The sequence below is a fragment of the Beta vulgaris genome, chromosome 8 (assembly GCF_026745355.1).
Source record: "Beta vulgaris subsp. vulgaris cultivar EL10 chromosome 8, EL10.2, whole genome shotgun sequence".
Classification (NCBI taxonomy): Eukaryota; Viridiplantae; Streptophyta; class Magnoliopsida; order Caryophyllales; family Amaranthaceae; genus Beta; species Beta vulgaris.
This window is the reverse complement of record NC_079209.1, coordinates 13021670-13045544: the sequence shown is the minus strand read 5'-3', so window position 1 is coordinate 13045544 and position 23875 is coordinate 13021670. Positions and strand designations below refer to the sequence as shown.

Sequence of the window (23875 nt, the reverse complement as noted above, 5' to 3'; positions counted from 1 at the left end):
AAGCAGGCTTTTGGGAGTTAGTGGCTATATCGTATCAAGTACCTAGCTAACGGTGAGATAGAACATTTAAAATCTCACCTAGTTGTTTTTGGTAATCATCAGGAAGCTGGTATTGACTATAATGAAACATTTGCTCCTATTGCAAAATTGACTATTGTTCGAGTTTTCTAGCTATTGTTGCTTCCAAAAATTGGGAGCTTCACCAGATGGATGTTCATAATGCCTTTTTCCATGGCGATCTCGAAGAAGAAGCTTATATGAAACCCCCTCTTGGATTTGCAGGAACTAACTCTAATCTTGTCTGCAGATTAAGAAAATCTGTGTGTGATCTCAAAAAGGCTCCCCGCTGTTGGTTTGCCAAACTTATCACGGCTCTCAAAGAGTATGGCTTCCTTCAATCCTACTTTGATTACTCTTTATTTAATTATACTCATAAAAATATGCAGATTAATGTTTTAGTCTATGTTGATGATCTGATTATTTCTCGGAATGATTTTGCTGTGTTACACACCTTCAAAACATACTTGCGCTCGTTTCAAAATGAAAGATCTGGGTTCTCTCAAATATTTCTTGGGCATCGAAGTTGCCAGGAGTGCCATGGACCTTTTTCTTTGTAAGCGCAAATACACTCTTCACATTTTTTATGAAGTTGGTTTACTAGGTGTCAAGCCTAGTTTTTTTCACATCGAACATAATCATCATCTGGTACAAGCTACAGGTGCACCTCTTATAGATGACGCGGCTTATCGTCGTCTTGTTGGTCGCTTGATTTATTTGGCAGTCACTAGACTTGATCTTTCTTATTTTGTTCATGTCCTATCTCAGTTTATGCAGGCCCCTGCCAAGAGCATTGGGAGGCTGCCTTGTGTGTTGTTCGATATCTTAAAGGCACTCATGATCAAGGTATTCTTTTGCGCGCTGATAGTGATCTCTCTCCCCAAATATGGTGTGACTCTGATTGGGCTGCTTGCTCTATTACTAGACGGTCTTTGACTGGTTGGATTGTATTCTTAGGTCATTCTCCTGTTTCCTAAAAAGCCAAGAAACAACATAAAGTTTCCCGTTCTTTTGCACAAGTTCAACATCGTTCTATGGCTTCTGTCACTTGTGAATTAAAACGGTTGAAAGATTTACTGTTAAGCTTAGGAGTCAATCATCCCAAGGCTATTCCATTATTATGTGATAGGTAATCTGCTCTACATATTGCTTAGAATCTTGTCTTTCACGAAAGAATAAAGCACGTTGAGGTTGACTGCCACTTTGTTCGTGATGCTATTATTGAAGGTTCATTGCTCCATCTTATGTCTCCACGAAGGCCCGATTAGATGACATCTTCACTAAAGCTCTTGGCAAACAATAGTTTGAATTTCTTGTTTCAAAGTTATGTATTCTTGATCTTTGCCATGCCCAACTTGAGGGTGGTGTTAGGAAGTATAGTATATATAGGACTCTCAACATTATTTGTTTGTGATTAGGATTCATCATACTTCATGGATTAGGCTTTGATTAGGATTCATTATCCTTCATGGATAAGGCTTTGTTTATTGCAAGGACTACTGTACTATATATATATTACGCTTAAGATCAATAATAAGGTAACACAAATTTATGCTTAATCAATGCTTTGGCATGATTCAACAATAACATAACTCCTCTAAACTAAACCCATAATCAATCATTACTTTACTTATCATAATCCAAACTTAAACTAGAATAGAATCAAACTGAAAGAGGGATTGGAAAGTGGGTAGTACCAACAAGAGTAGTAGCTCGGTGGCGCCACCACTATCAGCTATGAGTGGCGGCAGCGTGAGAGGATGGATTGGCACAACCACGATGGCAACAGTAGTTAGCGTGAGGAGAGAGAAACACAAGCAGGGGAGGAAGAAGGTTGGGGCCTCGGCAACAACAACTCCAGCAGTAGCATTGAACAAGAACAAGGGAGGGGAAATTGGCAGCATCAATAAATAGAGAGAGATAAAACTATATATTGTGCGTTTGTGAAATTCCTTTTGGTATTATTCATGTATGATGTGAAATTAAATTTATGATAAAGGTTAAAAGATTTTTATTTAATTGTTTTCATAAATGTCAGGATGATATTCACATTGAAGAGGACATTGATAATATACCTGATTATAGTGAGTTTTTCACCACGACAACAATATATCTCACTCTGAAAGCATTGGTGATAGTTGGGTTAATGAATTGGATAGGATGCATAATATGGTGATAATCATCTTTTGATCACAATATACATGTTGAAGGGAAAGGCATCAGAAATGCAAAAGCTACCTCACTTGTGAGAGAAGCGGTTGATATAGACTATATACGCCTAGAAAACATGTTAATGTGGAGAAATTTACCGGTACAAAAAAAGAAAAGGTTGTGTTATTTATTAATTCAAGCAAAGGAGCATATTGATGGTGGTTAGAACATGTATATCACTCATGGAAAAAAGAATCATCATCTTCCAAACTTCAATAAGGGTCATGCGATTATTGGCATGTTAAGTATACATGAGCTTGATTTGGTAGAAGAATGAACTAAATCTCATGTACTGCTTAGTCAAATCATGAAAAATTTTCATAGGGTGGATGAAGAGATTTTAACTATAGTGAAACATATTTATAATGCTTGTCAAAAGCCAAAAACTGAGCCAATGTATGGTATGTCGGTGATGCAACAATTAGTGAAGCTGATTGTCGACCATAACTATATCTACAATGCCATCGTGAAAAACGACCAACAGGTAAATAAAAATTTCAAACAAATAAATTTGATGCGCTTTTTGGGTACTTAAAGTATTATAATTTTATATTTTTCTTGTTATTATTGTTGATTATATTACAGGGTGGAAAGAGCTCATGTAGCAGTGAGATCATGGTTAAAGACTTCTACAGGTTGTTTGGACAGAATATAGCCAATTATTCATTCATTTTTGGAGGCACAAAAATGTAAAATAAAAGTCATTTTTCAAAGGTATCATAATAGAGATCCTCATGTCATAATATGTCAACTATTTATGTTGTTGAAAGGTCGAGTATCACATAAGATTAAACACTTGCTTGTTGAGGAATGCAAACGTGTAAGTGAAGTTGGTGCTGATGGTTTCGCTTGTTGGTTTTATTTAAGACATATGCATGGTCTTCCATGTGCTCATAAGATGATGGATATGGAAAAAAGAAATTGTAACACCCCCCAAAATTCATAGACGTTTACGACTTCGTCTCATCGACTTTGGGAGTGTTACCGCCGCGGTGAAACGCAAGGCTTATTGAAAAGAAATGTTAACTCAAATCATTGTCACGAAAACTGAAATGCAACGAAAATAAAATGTAACTACAACTCGGGAATCATCAACGACCCCTTTTATTGAAACCATAAACTGATTAATTAAATCATGCTAGTCTTATAATGCTTAATTAAAATGCTTTAAAGTTTCAAGACTAAGTATTATCCCCCGTATGCTCAACATCATGCAGCAACACTAGCACACCTAGTCTGTCCCCATTGTAGCATCAATGGTTCATCACAGCTCAACAAACAAGATAATAACACACAATCAGCTATACTAAGTACATAGTAAAGCATTGAGTGCATACACGCATAAACAAAGCAATAAGGATCATTCCTAGACATGATATTACAATAGCATTACATTCTTTACTTTTCATTTAGTTGGCAACGAACGGCACCGTCATCTTACTCGAACCATACGGGCTACTTAATCCTCAATAGACAACTTGGTCTATTAGATAATGCAAATACGGTTTCGTTCCGTCTCACATCCATCACCTTAGTATGCATACCCCCAAGATCGTATAGAACCTTTCGCCTACTTGAGTTATCAAAATTTATAAGGACACTACCGTCGTCACAGGTGGCCTGCGTAGGAGTGTAGAACAAGTCCCACAATGCCCCCATTGTTCATCACCTGTAGGGAGTCTGATCGACTATAAATTTATTGCCGAAGTTTATTCTTAGTATTGTCCATTCATACCACAATAACATAGAATCATTTAACATGCTTTCTTAGATACAATACTCAAATATTTTCTTCTTGTAACATTTTTTTTTTTTTTGAAGAAGATAAGTAAATTAAACACAACTCCAAATACACCTAGACATTGCAAATGCAATCCAAACTACAAGCTGGACAAACCCAACTTATACATGCTCAATCCATAGTCGATCTCTATCCTTAACCTTATCAGTCATTAACTGCAAAACTCTTCCTTTCACACTGCTTTGAACATTCTGAACAGCCTTACTAATCATCATCACAACTCCATCCCAATAAGCTGTATTTCGAATTCTCCATATGGTGTAGACAGTTGCAGCAAGAGCAGCCAACACCACCCTCTTCTGAAAACTAGAGCCTTTGTATCTGCCCCTGATCCATCTACACATCTGATGCACATTCCTAGCCTTCCAAGACACCCCAAGCCATCTCATAACTTTCTCAATACACTGGCTGCTGTAACAAAAGTCAAACAGTAAATGATTCACAGACTCACCCTAAAGACCACAAATAGCACACTTATCATCAGCACATATACCAATTTTTTTCAATCTATCCTTGGTTTTCAATCTGTTTTGCAACCCAAGCCATAATACAAACCTATGTTTAGGCTGAGACATTCTGTTCCAGACATAAGAGCACCAAGGAACTCTAATGTCACAGCCATTCAGAGCTGTGTAGTATTTCTTGATACTGAATTTTACATCATGCAGCCACTGATCTTCTCCTAGCTTCTCACTCATCTCATTCTTTGCTTGGCAAATGTATTTCCAAGCCCAACTTGCTGTAGCAGGAGCCATGTAGTGACTCCACTGTTGCTCTTTAATATAAATCTCATTCACCCACTTAACCCACATATTATCCTGCTTATTTGCAATACACCAAGCAAGCTTCCCCACAGCAGCAATGTTCCAGTTAATAGTGCTTCTCAACCCTAAACCTCCAGCTGTCTTAGGCTTACAAAGCTTCTCCCAGTTTACAGAGCCAGGTCTAGTATCATTGTGAGTGCCTCTCCACAAGAAACAACTACAAATGCTGTTAACTTCATTAAGCACACTTCTTGGGATGAGGAATAGTTGACCCCAATAGGTGTGAAGACTCATTAAGACACTGTTAACAAGCTGACATCTAGCAGCAAACGACATATTCCTGGTACTCCAAACTTTAATCCTAGTGACCATTTTTTCAATTATGGATTGACAATCACTAGCCTTTAATTTATTAGTAGCAATAGGTACTCCTAGGTATTTAAAAGGCATCTTACCAGTTTGAAAACCACTAACCTCCTTTACTCTCTGAATAACCTCCTCACAGATCCCAGCATAATACACCTCAGACTTACTTCTATTAACCTCCAATCCAGAGACATTAGAAAACAGTTGAACACCTTGCAACAAGGTGTAAATGGATCTAAAATCACCATTACAAAAAAGAAGTAAATCATCAGCAAAGCATAGGTGAGCTAGCATGGAATTTAAAACCATCTTGTTCTCCAATATAGTCAATCACTCTAGCCAGATAATCCATACATAGGGCAAACAGTAAAGGAGACATAGGGTCTCCTTGTCTTAGACCCCTCTTGGCACCAAACAAGTATGAGAGAGCCCCATTAACCATGATTGAAAACCTAGGAGTAGTCACACAGGTCATAATGAGTTGAACAAACTCAGCAGGAAAGCCCACACCTTCCATCATTTGCTGCAGAAATTGCCAGTTCAATGTATCATAGGCCTTCTTGAGATCAAACTTCATCATGCAAACAAGCTCTAGTAGCTTTCCTATTATAGCACTTAACCAAATCTTGACACAACAACACATTATGAAGGATACTTCTGCCAGCAACAAAAGCTCCCTGAATATATTAAACAATATCTGGCAAAACTTTATTGAGTTTTTCACTGATCAACTTAGTGATGCACTTATAGAGCACTGAACAGCATGGTATAGGCCTGAACTCAGTAACATTACTAGGACAATGTACTTTAGGAATAAGAGTTAAGGTAGTAATATTAATTACCTTCAGCAATTTTCCAGTCTTGAAGAAATCAAGGATAGCCTCAGTAACCTAATCCCCTACAATCTCCCAGCACTTCTTATAGAAACAGCTATTAAAGCCATCAGCCCCAGGGGCCTTATCATCAGGTATACTGAACATGACTCTTCTCACATCTTCCTTAGTAACAGGGCACATAATAATTCTCTTATGCTCTTCAGTAATAGACTTACCTCTTTCAATCAAGGTACTCAAGACAACTTGTTGTTGTTCCTTGCCAGTAAAAAGATTTTTGTTGTATTCCAAGAAAGCTGTAGAGACCTTTTCATGAGTCTCCACCGATTCACCTTGTTCATTGTGAATAGCATGTATTCTATTCTGCCTTCTTCTTGCTTTTATGGCCTGATAAAAGATTCTAGTATTTTCATCACCACACTTAAGCCAATTTAGTTTAGCTTGCTGTTGAAGCATGGCCTGAACACACTTCTTAGCCCTCTGAACTTTGCCCCTGACAATTCTCTCCTGCTCAATACATTCAATATTTCCAGGATTCTCATGAAGCTTATCTTGGATCATAGTAAACTCTTCAGTAGCTTGAATGAGATCCCTCTCAGCTTCTCCAAATCCCTGCTTCTTCAAAGTTCTTAACACCCCTTTAACTCTTTTCAATTTCTCCACCACCTGATACATATGACACCCTTGCACTGGTTGTCTCCAAGCCTCCTTCACTGCATCCATCATTGAGCTATAATAACACCACATGCAGAATTTAAAAGGTCTTTTAATCAAAGGCACCTCATAAACTCGAAGCACTACAGGAGTGTGATCAAAATCACCCTCTGGTAAAAAGGTCACAGCAGCCTGATCAAAGCTATCCAGCCAAATACTGTTAGCAATGACCCTATCAATCCTTGAAAAAACCCTTGCTGTACCCTCCTGCTTATTTGTCCAGGTAAAATACTTCCCTGAAGCCTTCACATCAGTAAGACCACACTCATTCAAACAATCCATCATTGGCCTAATTTCAGCAACTCTTACAGTGCTTCCAATTCTGTCATCAACACTTGACAGATCATTAAAATCACCCATTAACACCCAACCACCTTCAACCTTCTTTGCTATCTCCCTTATGCCATCCCAAAGAGCCCCCCTACTACTTATTTCATTAAACCCATACACAAAAGTACAAAAGAAACCCTTCCCACCTTGTGTAGGCTTAACCTCACAATGAATAAACTGACTACTCATGCTCAATATATTAACATGAAAAGAACATGGACACCAGCCAATAACTATCCTGCCATTATCATGGTGGGCATTATTATGAGTGAGACACCAACCTGGGCATAGATTAAGGTATACTTTACCCAGATTAGGAGTTTTCACCCTCATTTCTAGAAGGCTGAACAGCTTCTTCTTGTAACATTCTTGTTACACCATGGATGAAATAATATAAATCCTATAATCATGCTCATGATACGATAGAATTACGCATTACAATGCTACATATCGATTTCCAATCACAATCATGTTACCAAATAATCTTGACAATCAAAATCGTTCCCTATCATGATTCTAGGTTCCGATTGAATAAATCACAACCTAACATGATACTACTACTTGCAATTGAACTGGTACGCGTACGTACCTTGTAACTAAGAATTTTCGCTATAGATTAATTAACTTACAACTTCATATAATAGAAAAATAGATTATACAATACTAAAACTAATATAATGTCGTATTATACATATTATGTTTTTATACCACTGAATCTCGCCGGCAACCGAACTCCGGCGACCGACTTCCAGCAGCGACACACACAACACGTCGCCTACTCACGCGATCACAGCACCCACACCTGCTCGCCCCACGTCTCACACAACCTCTCGCACGAGATCCTCGAACCACGCTCGACTTCGCACACTCCCTCGCACAGTCTTCGCACAACACGCTCGCACAACCTTCGCACGCCTTGCACAATCCGCACCCAAGCAACCACGACTCGTCGCTCGCCGTACCACGCAGATTCACACAACCCTCGAGATTTGCCGCTCGAACTCCCTCGTCGCGAATGTTCGAACTCCCTTGCACCACACACACTACACGAAGACTGTCGTCCCTCACCAACGAAGGTATGAGGCTCATAGAGAGAAAATGGCGAGGGAGAAGTAGAGAGAGGAGAGAGAATCTGAGAGAGAGAGAGAGCGGCTGAGAGAGAGAAAATAGAGGGACGACTGAGAGGAAGAGAGAATTAGGGTTTCTTAATTTTTTTGATTTTTTATTCTTTCCTATTTATAGTGTGGCAAATCCTATGTCTAGTAGGGCTAGGTTTATTTCATTTATTCCAAAATTATAATAAACCGAACGATAATAGAATTACGTTATAGTTGTAAATGTACTCAGACTGTATTATTATTTTATTATTATTATTATTATTATTATTATTGTAAATAGTACTAAAATACTTTTCGATTCTACTCTCTATATTTTCTTATTTATAAAGAAATAACTCTAAAAATACGAAGTATTACAGGCTTCCCCCCTTAAAGGAAGTTTCGTCCCGAAACTCTGAGGTAGCCATTCTTAACGACGATCTTTTGCACTTCTAAGTCCCAATATTTCACAAGCGTTTTTTTACTTTTGCACATCAGATATGCAATAATTACATATAGTTAACATACTTAACATACTTTAGGGTCAAAGCACGAAATTTTATCACATTCTCCCCCCCCCCCCCTTAAAAGAAGAAAAGTTACATCCCTGTAACTCACCTACCTCTTGAAAAAGCTCAGGGTACTTCAGACGCATCGCATATTCGGCTTCCCAGGTGGCTTCCTCAGTATTTTGACTTCTCCACAACACCTTGACAATTCTGACGTCCTTACTCCTCGTACTACGCACCTTGTGGTTTAGGATCTTGATAGGTTTCTCCTCATAGGATAAGGTTTCATCTAACTCGATGTTTTCAGGTTCTAGGACATGTGATTCATTAGGTACGTGTCTCCGGATCGGAGTTGGGATACGTGAAACACGTTATGGACCCTCTCTAACTCGTTGGGCAATTCCACGCGATAAGCGAACTTGCCTACTTTTCGCGAAATCTCATATGGTCCTATAAACTTAGGGATTAGCTTCCCCTTTTCCCCAAATTGCATCACTCTTTTCATTGGAGACAGCTTAAGCTGTACTTTTTCCCCAACTTCATAATTCTCTTCCCTTCGCTTCTGATCCGCATAGGATTTTTGCCTGTTCCGAGCAGCCTTAATCTTTTCTTGAATGAATCGCACCTGATCCACTGTCTCCTGAATCATCTCCGAACCTAATACCACAGTCTCACTAGTGTTGTTCCAACACAAGGGGCTACGACACTTTCTCCCATACAGTGCTTCAAATGGGGCCATTATAATACTAGCATGATAGTTGTTGTTGTATGAGAATTCTATGAGGTCCAAATGGTCTTCCAATGATCCCTGGTATTCTAAGGCACAAGCTCGCAACATGTCTTCCAAGGTCTGAATAGTTCTTTCTATTTGACCGTATGTAGATGGGTGAAAGGTTGTACTCATCATAGCTCACTACCAAATGCTTCTTGGACCTTTTTCTAGAAATTCGAAAGGAATCGCGAATCTCTATCTGATACTATACTCGTGGGTACTCCATGGATATCGAATCCCACTTAATTCCATTTTGGAATATCTAGAGGTTGAATCTTTCCTTGAGGGGTCTTGTGTTCACTTTTGATTTCTGACAAGTTAGACATTTGGAAACAAACTCAGGTACTACCCTCTTCATCCGAGGCCACGAGAACATTTTCTTGAGGTCCTTATACAGCTTATCCCCCCCTGGGTGGACGGAATAATTGGTGTTATGACCCTCACTCATTATCTTCTGTTTCAACTCCTTACACTTTTGTGGTATACACCACCTACCCTTATATCGTATACTTCCATCTTCATGGATCTCAAACCCTTATGCTTTGCCCTCTTTAAGCTTTGCTTTGACTCGCTCAAGTTTCACATCCCCAGGTTGACTCTCCCTTATTTCGTCTGAAAAGTTGGGATGGATGGTTAGGGCACTCAACAATTTTTGTACTTCCCCTTCATAAACCACCTCTATTTGGAGTCTAGAAAATTCCGCACAAAGATTTTCTGCAACCACCAAGGTATTCAAGCTATTGCTAGACTTGCGACTTAACGCATCAGCAACAACGTTTGCTTTACCCTCATGGTACTGAATGTCTAAATCATAGTCCTTAATGAGCTCTAACCATCTGCGCTGCCTCATATTAAGGTCTTTCTGAGGGAAGATGTATTTGAGACTTTTGTGATCAGTGAAGATTCGACAGGTTATCCCGTAAAGGTAATGTCTCCAGATTTTCAAGGCAAATATGATTGCGGCCAATTCTAGATCGTGTGTCGGGTAATTAACTTCATATGGCTTCAATTGACGGGACGCATAAGCTATTACCTTCCCATTTTGCATAAGAACACAACCCAACCCATTGTTGGACGCATCACTATACACAACATATCTCTCATTCCCGTTACGCAAGGTTAGGCCAGGTGCTGAGGTTAACCTCTCCTTGAGCGTTTGAAAGGCTTTCTCACTGTCCTTATTCCAGTTAAACCTACCATCCTTATTCATTAAGTTGGTCATGGGCTTTGCTATTTTGGTAATGTCTTTCACAAACCTCCTGTAGTAACCGGCTAAACCCAAGAAACTCCTTATATCTGTGACATTTTTTGGTGTGGGTCATTCACTCACGGCTTTGATCTTTGTAGAATCTACTGACACACCCTCCTTTGAGACGAAATGACCCCAAAATGACACTCTTTCCAACCAAAATTCACACATCGAAAACTTTGCATATAGTTGGTTGTCCCTAAGTGCCTGTAAAATAACACTCAAATGACCCTCATGTTCCTCCTTACTCCTAGAATAGATCAATATATCGTCTATGAACACAACGACAAATTTATGGAGGTAGGGTCGAAAAAATCCTTTTCATGAGGTTCATGAAAATAGCAGGTGCATTAGTGAACCCAAAAGGCATGACTGTAAACTCATAATGACCATATCTAGTCCTGAAGGCAGTCTTAGGTATATCGTGATCAACAATCCTCAATTGATGGTAACCTGACCTTAACTCTATTTTGGAGAACATCCCTGCACCCTGGAGTTCGTCAAACAAGTAATGAATCCTAAGTAATGGGTATTTGTTTTTCACAATGACATTGTTCAACTCACAATAGTCTATACACAACCTCAAACTATCCTTCTTCTTTACAAATAAGACGGGAGCTCCCCATGGTGACATACTAGGCTTAATATACCCCTTTTCGAGTAGTTCTTCCAACTGGTTTTCAACTCGTTCATTTCTGCTGGAGTTATTCAGTATGGGGCTTTCGAGATAGGTCCAGTCACAGGTACTAGGTCGACAATGAACTCTACATGTCTTCAGGAAAAACATCCTGGAACTCTCAAACTATAGGAACATCCTTAGGTCTCAATGGATCATCCTCAACCCTTCTCACCAAACACATAAATAATGGCCATCCTTTGTCTATGTAGCTCTTAAGCTGCAAGGCATTGATCACTTTAATCCCAGGTTCTCGAGGTACTCTCCTATATGACACCCTTTTTTGTGAAAGATCTCTCAGTTCCACTTTCTGTGCATCAAAATCCATCTTAGCCATCTACCTCCCAAGCCGATCCATCCCCAAAATTACGTCTAGGTTCAATAAATTAAATTCTATTAGATCAGAAGGAAAGAAACCCTACCCTATTTTCAGCGACACTTTTAGGAATCTCTTAGAGGAATTAACAGTCTCCCCACACGAAATACAAGCAACCAGCGAACGGGCACCGTCATCTTATTATGATTATACGGGCTACTTAATCCTTAATAGACAACTTGGTCTATTAGATGAAATGCAAATACGGTTTCGTTCCGTCTTACATCCATCACCTTAGTATGCATACCCCCAAGATCGTATGGAACCTTCCGCCTACTTGAGTTATCAAAATTTATAAGGACACTACCGTCGTCATAGTAGGCATACGTAGGAGTGTAGAACAAATCCCACACTTCACCATTGTTCATCACTTGTAGGGAGTCCGAATATAATTTTATTGCCAAAGTCCATTCTTAGTATTGTCCAGTCATACCACAATAACATAGAATCATTTAACATTCTTTCTTAGATACAATACTCAAATCTTTTCTTCTTGTAACATTCTTGTTTCACCATGGATCAAATAATATAAATCCTATAATCATGCTCATGATACGATAGAATTACGCATTACAATGCTACATATCGATTTCCAATCACAATCATGTTACCAAACAATCTTGACAATCAAAATCGTTCCCTATCATGATTCTAGGTTCCGATTGAATAAATCACAACCTAACATGATACTAGTACTTGCAATTGAACTGGTACGCGTATGTACCTTGTAACTAAGAATTTTCGCTGCCTAAACAAACGTTCCGCTTATGATTTTTGGACCTAGACGATTAAGGAAGTATTAGTGCTACGTCCTTGATAATATTATCAAATAATATGTGACTAACTATATCGACTTAGTATTTTGAAGCATAAACAATAACTAATCTCGTTGTTTATTAACTTTCTTTTATTTCCTAACTCCATTAAACTTAGCGTCTTTTAAGAGCCAATATTAGTGAGCTAAGCTGATTTTAGTTAGTTTAATAACATAATACCTTTACCAATTCCATTTAAGTCCTTATGTCCAATACTACTAAAATCATATTTGAATAGCAAGGGCATTATAACGTTCCAACTAATAATCAATAATCTACTTTCTTAACTTTACACCTTACTTACAAAACCTTAAATCATATTTCCAATTTAAATCAGATTAACAACTTAAATTACTTATACAAACTTAATTAATTAATAATTTACTCAAATGACAGATTAATTAACTTACAACTTAATATAATGGAAAAACAGATTATACAATATTAAACTAATATAATATCATAATATACATATTATGTTTTTATATTACTGAATCTCGCCGGAAACCGAACTCCGGCGACCGACTTCCGACAGCGACGCACAAAACACGTCGCCTACTCGCGCGACCACAACATCCACACCCGCTTGCGACTTCGCACGCTCGTCTCGCACAGCATCTCGCACGAGAACCTCGAACCACGCTCGACTTCGTACACCCCCTCGCACAGTCTTCGCACAACACGATCGCACAACCTTCGCACGCCTCGCACAGTCCGCACCCCACCAGTGACGACTCGTCGGTCGTCATACCACGCAGATTCGCACAACCCTCGAGATTTGCCGCTCGAACTCCCTCGTTGCGAACGTTCGAACTCCCTTGTCGAAAGCTCGAACTCCCTCGTCGAACGCTCGAACTCCCTTGTCGAACGCTCAAACTCCCTCGCACCACACACACTACACGCACACCGTCGTCCCCCACCGACGAAGGTATGAGGCTTAGAGAGAGAAAACGGCGAGGGAGAAATAGAGAGAGGAGAGAGAATCTGAAAGAGAAAGAGAGCGGCTGAGAGAGAGAAATAGAGAGAGAAGAGAGAGGGACGACTCAGAGGAAGAGAGAATTAGGGTTTCTTCCTTTTCTGATTTTTTTTATTCTTTCCTATTTATAGTGTGGCAAATCCTAAGTCTAGTAGGACTTGGTTTATTTCATTTATTCCGAAATTACAATAAATCGAACAATAATAGAATTATGTTATAGTTGTAAGTGTACTCAGACTGTATTATTATTATTATTATTATTATTATTATTATTATTTTATAAATAATACTAAAATAATTTTCGATTCTATGCTCTATATTTTCTTATTTATAAAGAAATAACTCCAAAAATACGGAGTATTACAGAAATACAGCATTGAACTTACAGAATCCACCCATATTGGAGGATTGTTAAAGTTAAAACTGCTACACTTAGAACAAGTCTGGTGAAGAATCTCATTCTCAAATCTGGAATGATATATATCGCGATAAGGAACTACACTTGTACTTCAAGGATATTCTATATCAACCATAACATAATAAAAAAAATAATACCGACTCGATTAGAGTGGTTCGCCCTAGATTTACAAGATTGAATGAATCACACACTACTTCCCAACCTCGAGGTTGTTCTCCGAAAACACACTACATGATTGGGAGTACACATAACAAACATACTAAGACTAGACGTGGTTGATGGTCTATTACATATGCATCTGTTAGAGCTCGTGGATGTGGGCTTGAACGTTCTTTGTTGAGACCCACATATACTGCGCACGAAGTTCCTCCCAATACTTTTCCATTTGTTGATAAGCTCCCCTCATACATAGGGACTTTTATTAGTAGCATACCCAATTTTGGAGTTGATGGTAACTATGGTTATAGATCTGTTTCTTGATGATTTATGAGGATGAGGAACGATGGCCAAGTATTAAACAAGAGTTAGCTATGGAGATTGAGACTAGGATTGACCTCTACAATGATGTTTTAGGAGTCAAGATAATGTTGGAGATACATTGATCTCCATTCAATACTATGTCGTAATCGCTAATAGAGATTATTGGATGACATTAATTGACACGTGTTCGATAATTGCCACTAGATATAATGTGGTGGTTGCTTGTTGGTGTTTGGATCAACGAATTACTTTTTTGAATATAAATGCACGTGAGGGGAAACATACACATGATCAAGTCATCATATTAGGATTTCTACAGCATGGAGCATTACATTGTGGTAAGTGTCGCTTGTAACATTTTTATTTTCGTTATTTTACTTCTTGCCTTACATCTTGTTGTTTGTTAGGTTGAAATGAAAGAAGGTTTTCCTACGCCGCTGACTTACCCATATTGGAGCTATCATGATCCTACTGTTCAAAGTTGATCAATACCATATCATCTATACTAATATATTTACAGGCATTTCTAGACAAAAAACGGTGCCACGTGACGCTCTCCTGAAGAGCATTTTACTCCATATAATCTACGTACAATAAAAAAAAATTAGCAATGGCATAATATTGTGTTTGATCCCGTGACTTCAAATTTATATATTGAAGTATTCACCACTAGACCAAATGATACTAAGTGTTATCAGTTTAAAGTATAATATTGATATATGAAAATTTTCCTTATACGAAGCATAGTGCGCCTAACAACTCGTTCAAGATTTGAAAGATGAAAAGCCATTGCAGGTGTGAAAAAACAACAAAATAATTTACACCCTTTTATGATTGATCCTTGAAAATAAACTAGTTTGGAATTAATTTATTAGTTTTTGGATATGAAAGAACAACAAAATAACATAAACCCTTCGTTTGATATAATTGAATATAGAGTGGGTCGTCTTGTTCTTTTTGTTTGGTGTAGTGGGACACATCAGCGAGTCTACACATGTAGTGTAGCATATATTTTCAAACAGAATTAATAATATTCTACAAACTATTAGGAAACCGTTATTCTGAAGTAACACTTATTCTTGTTTTATTGGAAAAAAATAACACTTGTTCTTGTATTTTTAACGAGAAAGTAAACACTCTTTCTAAAAGAGTAAGAGTACAATATAAAACTTTAACAAAGATACAAAGATTAAGTTGCATAGCTACATAACTTAAATTTTTTGCTGGGAAATCTTATTATACTTGTAAGAGCTATAATCACGATACTTCTGACTCGTAAATCGGGCCGGATTTTCTTTATTGATGAGCTTAGAAATCGGCCCAACAATTTGCTCCAAAGGCGGCTCCAAGAATACTGGCCAAGAAAATCTTGTTTTGTCCTTGCTCACAGTTGTTCTGTGCATCACTGCCTTGTATTTTCCATTGCTCATGATCTGCCAACCAAAATATGTCATGTAACACCTCTTTTTCCCTTCTTTTTAGCATAAAATCATTATAAAGACACTACAAATCATTAAGTAATTCAGGGTGAAAATTTCATCCAATGTAATATTTACAAGAAATTGAGTACTAACCTCAATTTGGTCACCAATGTGGATAACTATAGCGTTAGGAACATAATTGACGTTATACCAACGATCATCTTTGCAAATTTGAAGGCCTGGTACGTCATTGGGTACCAGCAACGTAATGGCGCTCATGTCGGAGTGAGCCGGGACGCCGAGGGCTAAGTCAGGGCGGGGACAGGGTGGATAGTAATTGATCTTCAACAAGTACTCTATATCATCACCTCCTGCACCTTCCTTTAGCTCATGCCCTTCAAGTCCTAGGCCTAGTGAGAGATATGTGAAGAGCTTGTCTCCTACTCTTCTCAAATATTTGGCATACTCTTCATTTACCTCCCTGTAAAATGAGGTAATTCTTTCAATTCTCTAAATATTTTTATTAATTCTTAGGCCATGTTTGGTGATTAGAGTTTAGAGGTTAGAGTCTAGAGTTTGTGGTTAGATGATTAATTTTTTGTTTAGAGGATTTGACTGCTGATTTATATAAATGATTATTGTGTATAAGTGTTTGGTAACACTTAGCTGATTGTCTAGAGTTTTGTACTTTTTAGAGCATGTAAAATGACATTTATTGACATATGTTTTTAAAAAAAAACAAATTTTAGTTTTAATTATATAGACAAAATAGTCATTTGTTTTTTCTCTCCCCAAAACTCTCATGAAAAAGCTCCTCTACCCACCTTTTCCAAAAGAGAGTTTTGATCAGAGTTTTTGATACAAAACTATCTTTAATCCTTTCTCTCACCAAACACCCAAATTAGAATTTTTACTGGTCAAACTCTAAACTCTCTCAAAAACTCTCTCCTCCAAACACCCCTAAGTATCGTAATCGACGATTATGTGGGAGGTTCTTGGTCAAGCCAAAGACCGAAAAAGCAATCTTCTGTAGACATTTCACTTCGTTGACCAATATAATTAATTATTAATAATCACTACCTGGTCACTTTTTTGGTCAAAGATTTCTAGAATTCTGAAGAGCAAAAGTAAATGGGAATGGGCGAATAGCCTAATAGAGTCCCTTAATGGTCTATCTAAGAAGACTAGTTTACATGTCCATTTCAATGTTATATACGAGTTAGAGCATTCTAATATTGACTTGGAATCCATCATTTTCTTTTTTTTTATATTTGTATATTGATAAATTTCTCGTACAATGCCTACTTTTAGAATAGACGTTTGTTATAGGTATAAAAATAACGGTAAGGAAATCGTATTAATTATTACTTATTAGTAGTATATAAAAGAAAATATCAAGGGAAGTTTTAGGTTAATGCTCTTGCAATACTTGTTAGCTGTTTTACTGTTAAAGTTGATTTACATTGATTACTTATTTAGAGAGATATTGGGTGATCATAATAGATAATTTTTGTGAAGATTTTTTTTTTAAGATGAATTGCATTATGGTGACCAATAGCATGAGTCGGGATGCTAAGAAAGAGTGCGGTTGCTTGCGAGGTACTCAAACTAGCTCGATTAAAATTTAAATTGACTTAATTCTATGCATGAAAGTTTAGGTTGATTTAACTCGATTCAAATTCTCCTTCAAAAAAAATTGACTCAAAGTCAGTTAGACTCCTTATCGAATTGAGATGAGAAACTCCGATCCAACTGGACCCAAAATCTTGAAGAACTTGATAAATAAAACCATGCGTTTAAATTGTTTCTAAATAAAATAAAAATTAAGGATATAGGCTAGTTGGTCACTTAAAATTTTTCCAAAAAACTTTACAGACAAATTTTTAAAGTGAATCGGCTCGTAAGCAACTCATGTTTAACCCAGTTAACACATGACTCTCAAGTTGTCTTTACTTAAGCTCTAAATCGATTGGAGTATCTAATGGGTCGAGTTTAGCAAAAAAATTCTACATTAGCACTCCTAGGCATGAGACTTACGTTACAATTTTATGTAACTTCCATAGCCATACACAGGGCCGACGGAGGGGCGGCGCGACCGCGCAGGGCCTCCGTCAATTAGGGGTCCCAAAATCTGGTATGGTATATTATGACGACTCATCAAACAATGACAAGCAAAATTGCTTTGATTTAGTGGTGAGTGCTTTGTAAATAAAACCCTCGAGTCAGGGGTTCTATTCTTTACATTGACAGTTTTTTTTTTTTTGAAAAAGCACACACTAGACATAGAGACACAACTTCCCACAATAATTATTATGTTTCCCCATCATAATAATTACTAATGTTTCCCATAATAATTACTACTGTACGACAATACTAATAATCCTTTCCTTTCCCCTTTTTTGGCCTTTTCACATTCTTTCTCTCTTAACGCATATTTCTATTCTTATTTCTTTTTTTTCCACTTTTTTTTTTAATATTAATTAATTATATTGTTTCTTCTTTCTTATAATCTAGATTATTTTGTTCCTTCAAAAAAAATATACTAGGAGAAAAATTAATTTTAGCCATCATCTATACTGAGAATTGTATGTACACCGTATATATAAATAGAGTCAAAAGAAAGGGCCCTATTTTAAAAAATTGCACAGTGCCCCGAAAATCGTTGCCACGGCCCTGGCCATACACCAATCCATTACTGTTTACCAAATGACCCATTACAATTAATATATTCTATTGGTAGGTATGCTTTTGGTCATCTTTCTCACTTTATATTTTGAAATTACTTATAGTTAGAGAGAATTTTCTCAATGTTTTTCAAGTAATAAGAAAAAATATAGTCATATGGAGTTGTTTGATTCGTCTCAATTTCTACTTTATTAATTTTCAATCGTTATAATTTTTATATAATAAAAGATATTGAGTTGGTATTCCGTGAACCTGGCCCACACTAATATTATTATCGACCAAAGCCACTTACGGAACATAGTGACCTTTTTTTCATATAGTAACCTTTTAGAATTTTAAGTTACACTATATAGTTACTATCTACTATAGTGACATTTTTCTTTAATATAGTCACTCTTTCTTACATTAGTTTATCATGATGAAATTTTCATACTATGACATAATAACCTAATTTCATACTATGACATGATAACCTTTTTTTCACATAGTCAAATTTTTTAGAACCTATATCTACTTATTTTTTGTATCTATATTTTTTATATAGTGATACCTTTTTCATAAAAAACATGAGCATTAAATCCACATTAATTTATTATAGACCAAGTCCACATAAGTTTTAAGTAAAGATATTTAAGTTTAAATACGAGCATTGGAAGACGTACACAGAAGAAGTGAGAAGGATAAAATACAATAAAGTCATAATTTTGCGCAATGAACAATGATTTGAGGTATACTCCCTCCGTTTCCTAAAGACCTTCCCTCTTTCCGTTTAAGTGCGTTTCCAAAAAATATTCTCTCTTTTACTTTATTCCTTATTTGGAATTTTTTCCCCTATTTACCCTCTCATGTCCCTATCATATGGTCCATCATTACATTATTAATTCAATTTTAATTTACTCATTTTCTCTCTCCTACTTTAACCCCTTTTTATATTTTTATTATCTTAACCCCTTTCTCTCTCCTACTTTACCCACCCCACGCCGCACATAAATGGATCCTCCTTGGTATCTATAGGAACAGTAACAAGGAAGATCTTTAGGAAACATAGGGAGTAGTTGTGGTGGATAGAACATTAGAAGTAGCGTTTCGACTCATTCTATATTCCAAAATACTCTCTCCGTCCCATTTTATAGTTTTCCTTTCATGTTCTACACGGAAGAAGAAAACAATGATCATTATGTAATTGCATGAGGAGTTGTTATTATTTTTGGAATTATTATCATAAAAAATGAAAATAATGATAACATTAAATGGGCGGACATATGAAAAATAATTTTTTTTATACTCAACCAATGAGAGTTAAGGAACATTAAATGAGGGTGTCAAAAACCATGAGAAAAGGTGGAGAGAGAGGGTAAAAATTTGATGTTCAGAAATAAAAATAAGAGAAATGGGAACAACATTTTCAGACACCCAAAATGAAATATGGGAAACTAGAATTTTTCGCACGCGATGCGTGCTTGAATTTTTTTTTCGAACAGAAACTCAATTTTCTTCGGCATAAGAGTCAAAATTTGAACATTAGACATACGAAGTATAATTGTTTTTAGTTGCAAAATTTGATTGGTTTAGTTTCTGTCACTTAAGTCTCTCACCATTCTTTTTGTTTTTTTTTTTACTTTTCAAAGTTAAATTCTATGAATAAAATAGAATTTTTTTGAATTTATTTATGATTTCTAATATTATAATTTTTAGTTGATTTTTGAATTGAGTACAGTACTTCGTAAATTGTAAAGAAAGTAGACACTTTGATTTCAAGTCAATTTTTTCATAGGTTGTAATTTGTAAGTGAATTTTTAAGTTTTTGTAAAGTTTCCTCATTTTAGTGATTTGCATAACGTAAATTATGCAATTTTATGATTTGAGTTGACTTGTGAGTGATTATTATAATTATATTTTTGTTTTTTTTTATTTGAAGCCCCATTTGATTTGTAAGTGAATTTGTAATTTAGAATGGGAAGGGAGTAAGATAGTCTCTTCATTCGGGGACACCATAGTTCCTCCCTTCCCTTATATAATAGAGATATGTTGTACTTTAATTCTTGAATGATATTATATAAACCTTTTTACCTTGATAATTTATCACTATTATATAATAGAAAAAAATATGTCCAAATATATGTAAAAGTTTCATTATATATAGGAAACACTATTAAAAAGTAAATAATTTTTTTCCTTGTCTAATTTCTAAATTCTAATTTCACTACAAATACACCTCTATATTTAATCATGACCCACCATAATTATGAATGGTTCTTCAGAATAGTGATTTGTAAGTAAATTTTTGTAAATGTTTTTGTATGTATTGACATTCTAGGTTATTAGCTTTAGTTTGTATATTAATTTTAAGTTTTAATAAAGTTTCCTGATTATTTGAGTGATTTGCGTGATTTTTATAACGTGATTTTCTCAATTGTATGGGTGATTTGTAAAGTTTCTTCTTTTAAGTGATTTTTGAGTAAGTGATGTAAATTTATTTTCGGTATTTTTATTTTGACATTTCTTTTGTAATTTAGAAAGAGAAGGGGGGCAAAATAGGCGTTTCAAAAGAGGACACCATTGCTCCCCCCTTTCCTTATATAATAGAGATATAAAATGAGACGGAGGAAATATCCTATATTTATGAAAATATTACATAAAACATAAAAAAAAAAAAGAAAAAAAAATGAAAATCAGTTTTTATGGATGATGATTAATATTAATCATCATCCATAAAAACTGATTTCACTTTTTTTTTTTTTTTTTTTTTTTTTTTTTTTTTTTTTTTGCATGGATACAGGGAAGAGTTTAAAAGACTCTTCTTTCAAAGAGATGTCCTAAACTAACAGCTGATGTTGATTGATCATTAATCCAATATCTATCCAACCACTAGTTTGTAAAAACCCTAACAGCTAGCAAGACTACTAAATGCTTCACAAGAGTTAGGTTTATTGAATTAATTGGTATGCCATAAATTGATGCAACAAGGTGTTAACGTGTACAACTAATAGATCCATATTTCTACAATTAGTAAATTAAACTAGTTATTAGGCCTGGGCTATGCCCCGGATAAGGAAAATTTTCATTTATTAATATTGTACTTTAAAATAATAACACTAAATATCACTTGGTCTAGTGGTTAAGACTTTGATATATAACCTTGAGGTCATGGGATCAAACCTTGTGCTATGCAATTTCTAGTTTTTTTTATTGTATGCGGATTACGTGGAGTAAAATGCTTTAGGGAGAGCGCGTATGCGGATTACGTGGAGTAAAATGCTTTAGGGAGAGCGCCACGTGGCACCGTTTCACGTTTAGGAACGCCTTTTAATATATTAGTATAGATGTAAAAGTATGACCAAATACTGGATCCCTGCAAAATTTAGATATACTCAAATGTAGGGACGGATCTAGGATTTCGAAATTGGGAGGTCCTAACTAATTCAAGCACATATACAATGATCATAATACACAGAGGATAAGTTGACTTTTGACCATAACAAAACAAAATTTTATATTATTTAAGTCCTTTATTAGAGATACCTTCATCATATGAGTATTTTCATACTATTTTCAATTTATTGTATTGAAGTTAATGTTGTGGGCCAAAGAAAATATTATGATAAGGTAAATATAATTAGTAAACAATTGGTAGGACGATTCTTAAAAAAAAAAAAGTGCACAAACTAATAAAAAAAAAAGGGAGAATTAATTGTTATATAAACAAAAAGAAGGTTAAAATTAGAGTTATAATCTTCAAAAATAATAGAATGAAGATTTCAAATAGAAAAGAAAAAATGTTAAAATAGTAAAAGAAAAGAACAAGAAGTATAAAGTAATATAGAAAAACAAAGGTCATCAAGTATAGAAGAAACTAAATAAAAAAAAAAGCTAAAAATGGTTTTTAGGGGATCGAACCCTCCCAAAAATTCACCTCATGCAAGAGGTTGGTAGATAGTTGACCACTAGAGCAACTCGCATATTGTCGTATAAAAGTGTAGATACTAAATTTAAACTAGTATTTTGGCCCGGGTGTTGCACCGGGTTGGCATTGTTTTCCGAACTTGATATGTATTTTTCCCATTTCCATTAAAATATATTAAGGAAAACTTAACCTTTAAAATGTACAAATGTAATAATGTGGACACTTTAAGCATGATTAAAAGTTGGTTGAGATGGTAATTATATCATGTATAATAGGAAGAGGCCATGGGTTCAAATCGTGTTGCAAACTAATTTTACTGTTGTTAATTGACATGATGTATTACGCACGCCTTTTAATATATTTTTATAAATAGTAGTCTTTATTACGTTAATAAATATAAAAAATAGCTGATATTTTTAGTAGGATCTAGGCCACCCAGGATCCTTAATAGCTCCCCTCTACTCAAATAACTTAATAGGCAAAATTTGGAATATAAATCACGCTTACCGATATGACGTCAAAATTGTTGGCCAAAATCTGAGGTTAATGGCAGATGGAGGCCAAACCCTATGAAATATATGATCAACCCAACCCTTCTTCATCCCTTTTTTACCGTCATCTTCCTTTTGAAGGCTACTCCCATATCCTTCTACTGACCCAGGAAACTTACCATATCTTTCTTTCTCTTCTTGTGATAACTCAAAGAATTCCTTCCCAACTTTCTGAAATCTCTCAATAACGTCACTTGGTATTCCATGGTTTACTATTTGGAATAAACCAACCTCACTGCTTGCTTTCGCAATCAGTTTGATCAACCTCTCCTCATCGTCGTCGTCGAGCTCGATCAAAGGGATTTCAATGTCGGCCCCATGAACGGTTGTGATCGCAGGCTGGACATTCTCCGGCCATATGAAATCCAAGGGGATGGTGTCCTTGGATGCTGTTTTATTTGCTATAGATTGCACTCTTCCTACCTCCATAACTTCACTTCTTTTTTGTTTTTGAAAAAAATATTGATGATTGGTCAAGTTCATAGAAATTGAAAGATTTGTAGTGACTTAGTTGTGTGTGGTTTCACGTACATTATATAGAGAATTCAGTCAAAGTAATTGGAGAGTATGTCAGATGACCAAAAAAATAAAATTGAATAATAACAAGACTTTGCACTTGTGATTACTACAACACTTTCGCAGTCTACTTCAAGTTCCACTTATTAATTGCAATTTACTCCCCCTATCTTCCCATTCTCTATTTATGTGCTCAAAATTTAGAAATCATAACTGTAAGTGACAATTTTTTTTTTTTTTTTTATCTAACTACTAAGCCAAGACATCCTTGATAAAAGATGAGTATTATAGTCAAGATTTATTGGTTCATGTCAATGTATACTTTTATAATACTTCATCTTTTCCCTAATTTTG

General features: G+C 35.9%; 3 protein-coding genes across 3 annotated transcripts; all 3 read right to left on the bottom strand.

The window, feature by feature from the left end:
* Nucleotides 1-4170: 4170 nt before the first annotated feature.
* On the bottom strand, nucleotides 4171-5776 carry LOC125492898 (uncharacterized). The gene is made up of 3 exons (XM_048635640.1): nucleotides 5565-5776; nucleotides 4625-5434; nucleotides 4171-4480 (listed from the first exon to the last, which is right to left on the bottom strand). Exons 1-3 carry the CDS (start codon nucleotides 5774-5776, stop codon nucleotides 4171-4173), a joined length of 1332 nt encoding a protein of 443 aa, XP_048491597.1.
* Nucleotides 5777-6089: 313 nt separating this feature from the next.
* Nucleotides 6090-7409, bottom strand: LOC125492899 (uncharacterized). Its single transcript, XM_048635641.1, has one exon. It carries the CDS (start codon nucleotides 7407-7409, stop codon nucleotides 6090-6092), a length of 1320 nt encoding a protein of 439 aa, XP_048491598.1.
* Nucleotides 7410-15414: 8005 nt separating this feature from the next.
* Nucleotides 15415-23666, bottom strand: LOC104883093 (flavonol synthase/flavanone 3-hydroxylase). Its single transcript, XM_010667546.4, has 3 exons — nucleotides 22962-23666; nucleotides 16019-16346; nucleotides 15415-15877 (listed from the first exon to the last, which is right to left on the bottom strand). Exons 1-3 carry the CDS (start codon nucleotides 23486-23488, stop codon nucleotides 15656-15658), a joined length of 1077 nt encoding a protein of 358 aa, XP_010665848.2. The 5' UTR covers nucleotides 23489-23666; the 3' UTR covers nucleotides 15415-15655.
* Between the last annotated feature and the right edge of the window lie 209 nt (nucleotides 23667-23875).